The following is an 8,812-nucleotide window of genomic DNA, read 5'->3' as shown; positions in this document are numbered from 1 at the left end:
AGGTACACACGGTCACATTATGTCACTAAACAGTATTTTATCTCACTGAAACATTTACTTTTCCAATTCATACACTTGAAATGTTGGATCAAAGAGGTAGCATTCAAATGCTAACATGTTGGACGGATTTGAAGATTTCTTTTCTGTACAGTATTTACAGTTTGACACTAAATTAAACTTTTACAGTTCTGGAATGTGGCTGTATGACCTACATACTGAAAAGGGGCTTTTAAGATAGAGATTGAAAGAGGAGAAAAGCCTTGAGTAATTTTGACTGGATTTTAAAAGTTAAAGATATGAAATGGCATCATGCTTTGTGTTCGGGGAGCCATGTGTAGACATGCTGCGGCCATATTTCTCATTCTTGTGAAGGTATTGCGGCAATATTACAAAACCTTTTACACAGGTGTGTTCCATTCATGCAGATGTTTCCCACATTTGTATTCTTTTTTAAAACAGACGCATCCCCCAAAACAGTTTTTAAATTTGAACATGTTCCACTTGAGTTTCCGTCTGCTAGACGTTCACCTTACTAAGTTACAGTTGTTACACTTGACTATAAGAAAAGTTGCATTCCCATGTTGAATAGCACGGGAGGTGCTGTCCCTCTCGGCTCCCATAAGGAATAAAAATGAAGTATGTAACTTGAGACCATTATGTCTCAGGTTTATGCACAGGTTGCTATTCTTTGGCCAAGAATAACAGTGTCTAGGCACCAAACTTCAGAGTTTGAGTCGTAAGCCTTTTTTTTTTCCCTTTCCTTCACAGTAGTTAGTGCACCAAGTGAATGTGACTCACCTAGCATGAGATAGGGGCCTGATGTCTGCAAAATGGAAGTCAATATGAAGGCAGAGGCAAGGGGACAATGCCCCCTCGAATGAGACAACTCAAATGTCAGATCCCTCATCTTGCAGACAAAGTAAATGTCAAGCCATCTTCAAGAGCTGCCAAATGGTAGTTCTGTAGTCTTGCCGTGTAAATAACTGTTTTAGCTTTTGGTTTACTTTGTATTGGATTATCAAACAAGTGTGACCACACTAGACTGAAGGTATACATCTTGAGCCTTCATGAAAAACCTGGGGTTGTGAATAGAAAACATTTGAAACTTTCAAGGGATTTGGAAAGATGGCTGGCACCGCATTAGCCCCGCACTTCACAAGTACAGCTCTTTGTTACATCAGGAGTTTCTGTGAGACAAATTGGGTTCATGCAAGGTAAACAGTCACTCTGAATAATGCAAGAAGGGCATGTACCATGAAAAGGCCAACTGTAAATCTGTGACCACGTGATGAGCTCAGCCATCAAACCACACCATCCCCCCCCCACTCCAATTTCAACTCGTTAATCTTGCTGCACCAGTCGCTTGGGCAACGGATTCACCAGCATGCTCTCCATGCACTCAAACACTGTGTGGGGGTCCTGATCAGCATTGATGTGCTGTGCGTCCTCGTAGAAATCTGCGATCTCCTCGGCGTAGGCGTAGTACTGCGACAGGCGGTTGCGCACGATCTCTTCCGCGTCCTTTGGGTGCTGGATGGAGCGGTCTTTGATGCGGTTGGTGCGGGGCGGGTTGTACAGGGCGTGGTACTGACTGCCTGTGACCACATCCAATGAGCGCAGCGTTAGGCGTTCGTACACAGAGTCATTGGGAACGTCCAGGAAAAACACCCTGTTAAAATGAACATTCAAAGACCATGGTTGGTATTTTGTTTATTTTTAAAGTAAGCTTTCATATGACTATATAGCAGTCACATCTGAAGTCTGGCCTCGACATTAACGGTTGTCTGATGGCCGGCGAGAAGTAATTTCTTCGTTCAGGCAAGTAAAAATTAAGGACAAATTGCCCGACAGGTACTTTTTTCTTGAAATAAAAGTGTCCATTTTTCGTGGTCAAGAATACCAGTCAGTAAATTTACCTTTATTTTTTTTCCTATTCACAAAGGCTTATAAAAAGTGAGCAGCTATGTGGTGTACGATTTTCTGCATCTTTACGTACATGTACATTTACAAACTTGTGTGTATAAAGCACGCTGTACATTTAGTAGGGCACCTTTCCACGCACAGGAAAATCTTCGCACTGGGTACCAAGCATCATTGGCTATTGCATACGCGGCGTAGCGGAACTTTGACGGCCGGAAGCTCTTAGTTACATGTAGCTGTGACTTCAACATTGAGTAAATTTTGCCTGGTACTTGTGCGTGTACTTTTTGCATAATGACAACCAGGCAAAATCATTGAGTGGTTAATAGCCATTGCCCGAACTTGTATGAAAGATGCATCAGAGTCCTGTGCACTCGCTGCATACGCGCAATAGTTGGGGCTGATGTGTATTCATGTTGTATTGTTGGCGTAGCAATTTCACCAATGGTAATTGGTTGAAGGATCTTACTGTCCCGTGCCAAATGATATCCGGTGTAATGGTCTCATTTATACGCCGTGCTCGGATATCCAGATAGCAAACGAACGATTTGGGCAAGTAAAATGTACCTTGGGCAAGTAAGTTTCAGCGCTACTTGCCATGGACAAGCAGATGAAAAAATTAATGTTGAAAAACAAAAAAAGCAAAAAAATCAGTGTTTGAATTGATGACTGAAGTCGCCTGTGAAGTTTTACACTCATCAATTCGAGTGTGTCACATGAAACAAAAAATTAGTCCCAATGTGTTAATTTAGGGAGGGCGTTAGAGCAAAATTATGCACTACTGCACAATTTAACCTGCTTCATATTTGTGATACTACAAGCAACTAGTCTGAGATTGCCCCAGTGAGCCTATCAACTCACCTGTTTGGTTCATGACCAATCTTGGACAGGTTCTCGGCCTGTTCCCTGGTCCGGGGGAAGCCGCGCAGCACCCAGCCCCTGGTCACGCAGTCCAGCTGGGCCAGTCGCTCGTCCAGGATCTTGATCATCAGGTTGTCTGGCACTGGAGCAAATGGTGTGTAAATGACGAATCGGTTAAGAAATTTCTGATTTTTTCAAATTTCCAAATGACGTTTTTTCCCTTCTTGTCCATCTCTGTTGTAGCCAGTTCTTATCCCATCAGTTCTTATCACAGCGCATCACATGCAATGGGTATTCTGCACCCAATCCGTTTCACTGTTTTCTTGGGAATTTTTGGCTACTTTTGAGAAAAGACCTGCTCACCGGTAAACACTAACGGAATGGTTTGACTCACCTAGCATATTCCTTTCCACGTAAGGTTTAATGGCCTCTCCAATCTTGGACTCATTAGCGATTGCTTCCTGTACAAGTTGACCGGATGACACTGCAGAAAAACCAAGTATGAGCCATTTGACTAGTTATTCCATGTTTTTATGATGTAGAAGGTAGGAAAACACTTGGTAAGCCTTAAAAATAGAAATCAATTTGCTTGCAGTTTGGCCAACCACAATTTTTATACAAGAAATAATCCTCAACCCACGATTGTCAATATGAGAAACAATTACTGTAAATATGGTAAACCCTGACATCTCTGCTTGGAAGACAGCGCCTAAGAGTTATGTTATAGTTGGTAGATTATACAAATGTCACCAATGTTCAAATGGTATATTTTTTGTATCATTCAAAGATATTTTACACATTTGGTGTTTGTATGCATGTCCACAACGAATCCGTAATATCAACACTTGTCTATACAGAGTAAAAATTAAGCATAAACCTACGTTATTTACACCGTTTATATATGCATTAAAGAAACTGAGTGCAGACTCACCGTTGATGATGTTGTACTTGCTTGCAATCAACGCTGCCTGCACGCTCTTACCGCTGCCCGTTGGCCCCAGCAGAACAATACGCGGTGTGTGGGGAGCAAGGGAACGTTTCTGACTGCTCAGGAATGTCATGACTGGAGGAATGAAGAATATCAAGTGAGTGGGCATCTGACTTCTATTGAACTTATGACACAATGTTAGTACATGTATTTGTTTTTAAGGATGACCAATACAATGAAACGGTGATAATTTGTGGGTGTCCATGATGCATTCAATTTTAATTCCCTTTGCATAATCAAAGTAGGAGTCTTCCTGCATTCTCCCAAATTCTCCACCAGCAACAGAGTTTTTGCTAGGATTCAACTTCAGTAACCCTGCACAATCTCCAACGACCTCCCCACTGATTCCCAAGGATGCAGGGGTGAAAACACAAAGTCGTTTCACACGTGTACTTCCCCTTTTCATTAGCTTGAAATGACTGTGACTATTTCCATTCCCCTCCAGATGGGATGCTAATCCCATTGCAGGTTACTCCCAGCCCGCACCCATTTGTATTCCTGGCAAGGAGAGAGGCAACTTGGGTAAAGTGGCTTGCCAAAGGACACAACACATGGGCAGCAGCTACACGTAGATTCAAAGCCCAGACCGCTTGATCCTAAGTCATAAACCCTAACCAGGAGTGTAAGAGTTAAAAGATCTATGCAGTTGCATTGTCTTTCACTACATTTCTTGAAAATGCACATTTGTGTTTTAATTAATCTGGTTTCAATATTTACATTGCCATTTTAAAAGGTGTGAGGGTGCCTATTTAGTTTTATGCTAACGCCACTTTCCACATTCATGAACAAACCTGTGATGTTATTCCGGGGAAAATATTGCTTTGATATGTGTATGCAACACGGCTGGAATTTTGGATATTTGCCGTTCTGTTTTTCTCTCTAGTGATTCATTGTTGATTACTTGGCAATAAGTCAGCGAGCTAATGCTTTTAATGAGTGAATCTGGGGTTCACAATTTAAACAGAAGGCCCTGTAAACTGAGCAACGCCTTCCCTGATTGATATCACAGCAGCAACACCCTCTGTTGTCATGAAAGACATTCACAATGTGAACTGTTTAAGTAAGTGCACTTTTCAGAGCACTTTGCCCCCAAACTATGTCATACTGTTTTCATACACTGACGAATAAAAAGCTGCACAAAGAACAGGTCTACAAAAAATTTCATCTAACGGATCTTTCTGGTGCATTCCTGAATGCATGTACAGCAGTGCAGTGACCAATACGCTACACATACCCTGTGAGAACACATCGGCCTTGGGCTGGTCGGCATTGATGGCCTTGTAGCTCTTGTTGTAGCAGCTCTGTAAGCCATGGGCGTGGCGGTGGTACACTACCAGACGGGCCACCGTGGCCTCCTCGCCGCATCCCTCGGTGGGCTCCACCAACCGACGCTCCACTTCGCTGCCCGCTGGGTAGTCAAAGGTGGTGTGGTATACATCTAGGGACAGGAGAGTTAGAAATGGAAAGTTGAATTGTTGAAGGGAGCTCGATGCTCTGCTAAACCTTTAACCATCTTGATGTCAACAATAAAAGCATTTCTGGTCTGTCCCACACTCACGGCATAATCAAAAACAGGCCATGTTACTAGGCACAACGACTTTATGGCAGGGACCCAGGTCACGAATAGCTGAAGCAAACTTTTCAAAATGGAAGTTGGTAAGAAAAATGGTTAAAAGACTATATCACCATGGGATGTGACTGAGTAATGTTTTTCTTCTATCCAGTGTTGTAGATGACATCTCTAAAGATCATCTTAAGACCACAAGACCCGCTATGAGTCTGAATTCAAGTCACAAGCTATTCAAATAAATTGCAATAAAAAACATTCCTTTGTCACTGTTCACCCTGTCACTTGTCACTTGTCTTGTGTGTCATCTAGCGATGGTCTCAAATACAGGAATATTCTAAACTGAAGATTTAGAAAAGACATGTTTGGCACCAGCGAGCTCAGTGGCAAATGTCCGCACGAGTAAGTAGGAGGTAGTGGGTTCGAGTCCAGCCAAGTGAATTTGTGAGATTTTTTTTTTACAAACCCAATAGACAACACTGAGTACACAGTGACATTAAAACAAAACAATACATCTTGAAGACATTAAACACACACTGACGAGGGACAAACCTCTCCATATCAACAAATAAATATTCAGCACTTCCCCACCTCCTGTTTCTGGGTCCACTCTCTTGCCCATCTGTCTCTCAATCAGAACGGTGTCCGGTGCCTCCAGGACAACTGCAGTGATTCAGACAGTCACAAAGGTCAATACCAGCAAATGCAGGACGGTGTGCTTGTTGTGCTTCTCCGTTTTGATAGTCCAAAACCTACACCTTGAGCTAAGTTAGGGTTGAGCACTTGCTTGTCCATATGATGTCGGATGTAAAGGTCAACTCACTGGTGTCACATTCTATGTGTATTTGAGATTCAGGCCAGTGAGACTACAGGGAATGCAGTATGCACTACGCACTCTGCAATCAATAAAGTTCAAATGTCTGCCCTCTTCATGCTAAAAACACCATTTACTGTCAGAATATAAGTGCGACCTCCCCTTAAACTTTTCACTTGAAGATTATTAATAGACTTCATGCACGAAACCCCATCAACAGTGATGATGAGAGACAACTAGCACGTGAATGCCCTTAGCACAGTGCGTGCACTCAGCACCCATGGGAAAATGCTCCAGTTTTGTGCTCATTCAGTTGAAAACTGGCCATGCATATCCCATTTATACATGCACAAACCAGAGCACCCAGACCAGTCCATGTAAACTCTCCTGAATGGTCAAACAATGCCATCTACTCTTCCTCGCAGGAGTCACCCAGCTAAGACAACTTCAGCAACATGAACATCAACCCCAATATTACTACATGGCAGCTGCACTGACTACCGAACCTACCGAAGTGTTTGGGTCCGATGCCCACCTCCTGCAGGGCCAGTGCTTGCTCCCGGGTCTGTGGGAATCCGTCTAACACCCAGCCTTTCTTGACGCAGTCAAACAGCTTCAGCCTGATGGACAGTAGCTCCACCCACAAGTTGGTTGGTATGGCCTGCCCATCAGAATTAAACCAAACCCTGAGGTAAGTTGTCTGAGCACAGTTTTATAGGGTCTATGCAATTAATTTTTCTTCAACACACTTTTTGACAACGTTAAAGGCTGACTCTTCTTCAATGTAAGAAAACTATTTGACATGATTTCAGGTTAAGAGTAGGGAAAAGTGCACTTTTTAACCATAAATATTTTGCATGCTCTTCCAGAAAAAAGACGGAACTGCGGCTGTGATTTTACTCAGGGGAGATTCTGTTCAGTTTACAGGTTTTCTGTTCAAATTATGAACCCAAACTGTGCTCAATGAAAACATTCATGTATGAGAAAGGGGAGGCTCATTGCTCTGTATGTACACAACGATAAATTACCAAAGAACGTTCATGAAGAGATGGACTTTCAGGACAGAAAACTACAAAATTCCAGTAGCATGCGAATTCTGTAGTGGCTCATTCTTCAATAATTTCTTCCGGCAAAAACTATTGTAACAAATCTTCCTTTCAAATGTATACGGCCACAGGTATAATGTAATTTAATGCTTGTGAGACTGGCAGAGGGTGATGTCCGACAAACCTCATTCTGCTTGAGGTGGTCCTTGGCCCTTGCAGCCAGTGATGAGACGTCGTCAGCCAGAAGCGTGTCCGGACTGATATACGCCGCACGCAGCTTGGTGCATACCATGCGGGCGATGGTGGTCTTGCCTGAAGCTGGAGGACCCTGGATAATGATAGCTGGAACTGAGGAAAGAAGAACAGTCCTGAATCAACTCAGCTTATGGATTTTGCATGATAGTTCAAATTGACTGATTTGACGAAGTCACTTGCATTCCAAAGTTCGACAAGACTCCACTTAGCGTGGATAACAATACTGGTTTTTTATCGACTTACAACGGAAACAGGTTTTGTGCCAGGCCTAATGCTATGCGGTCAGTAGTGGTAGAGAATAATTCATTTCCGTGCAAGAGGCATGTGAGATAATGGAGAAGTAACAAAGCCAGTCATCTGAAACATGTATGTTTGTTTTCTCACCATCGTTGTTTTCTTTCTTCAACTCTTCCAGGAGATATTCCAATGGATCCTGAGGTTTTGCAACGATCACACCTTCCAGCAACCTCTGGTAACAATTCAAATACATGTGCACAAAGCGAGTTAAAAAGTGGAGACAGGGAAAGATTTTTAGGGAAATTTGTGATAATTCAAGTTTCGGGAAAATGTGAAAACTTTTGGGAAGTTTTGCTTTGCTGCTTCATTTGATGAAATACACAAAGACATGGCAACATTGCTGTAGCATAAATACCAATAGCTATGTTGACAACGACACATCTGGCCAACACATGTTATGGTTACACATTAGGCAGTGGATATTGTACCGTGAACTAGTTCTGATATGCTTTTGCTGCTGTAACTATTGCTGGCTTGGTACAGAACATGTAACTGAACAGGGGCTCGCACAACTCGACTGTTTGCCAACTTGACTAAGAACAATTCGACTAGGCCTAGGCCTACTGAGAAAACTTGACCGGTGGGACAACTCAACCATCTGTGCCTAAAAAATGGACAGACAACTCGACCGTTTTGAGAATCATCCACTGAGAGAATCTGTGTCGTTATGAGTGCATAAATGCATTTTACATTCACATCACCTAGACCTTTTCTCCAAATTCAAAAATAAAGAAAGGACTTTGACACATTACAGTCTCCCGCACCGGCAATCATGCCCTTGCATTCAACCATTTTTGAGGAAAATCACTAGTAGTAGGTACTAGATTATTACAATACCTTGTACAGCTCGAAAAGTCCATGCCTTTCGGCATATGTGCCAAACTGAGGAGGTATTCGTAAAGGCTTTTTAGTTTGATCCATTTTCTTCAGATCTTCCTAATTTTCGTGTGGAGCAAAGCGTCACGCATGAGCGTACGTACGTGAGCTAGCTATACGACGTACGCGCGTATCGTTGCCAGCAGTTGCCAGGGAGTCACAGCCGTACAATTCAGAGTCGTAACAGT

The 8,812-nt window shown here is 42.7% G+C and overlaps 1 protein-coding gene across 1 annotated transcript; it reads right to left on the bottom strand.

The window, feature by feature from the left end:
- Positions 1-17: 17 nt before the first annotated feature.
- Positions 18-8,745, bottom strand: ak8 (adenylate kinase 8). The gene is made up of 10 exons (XM_022250330.2): positions 8,586-8,745; positions 7,836-7,920; positions 7,381-7,544; positions 6,661-6,811; positions 5,928-5,999; positions 5,004-5,207; positions 3,713-3,844; positions 3,176-3,265; positions 2,782-2,923; positions 18-1,669 (listed from the first exon to the last, which is right to left on the bottom strand). Exons 1-10 carry the CDS (start codon positions 8,667-8,669, stop codon positions 1,342-1,344), a joined length of 1,452 nt encoding a protein of 483 aa, XP_022106022.2. The 5' UTR covers positions 8,670-8,745; the 3' UTR covers positions 18-1,341.
- Positions 8,746-8,812: the final 67 nt, after the last annotated feature.

This window comes from Acanthaster planci, linkage group LG11 (genome assembly GCF_054643075.1).
Source record: "Acanthaster planci isolate LZ-2023a linkage group LG11, COTS_SCS, whole genome shotgun sequence".
In the NCBI taxonomy this organism is placed as follows: Eukaryota; Metazoa; Echinodermata; class Asteroidea; order Valvatida; family Acanthasteridae; genus Acanthaster; species Acanthaster planci.
The sequence above is the reverse complement of the archived record's forward strand: the minus strand, read 5'-3'. Positions and strand labels throughout refer to the sequence as shown.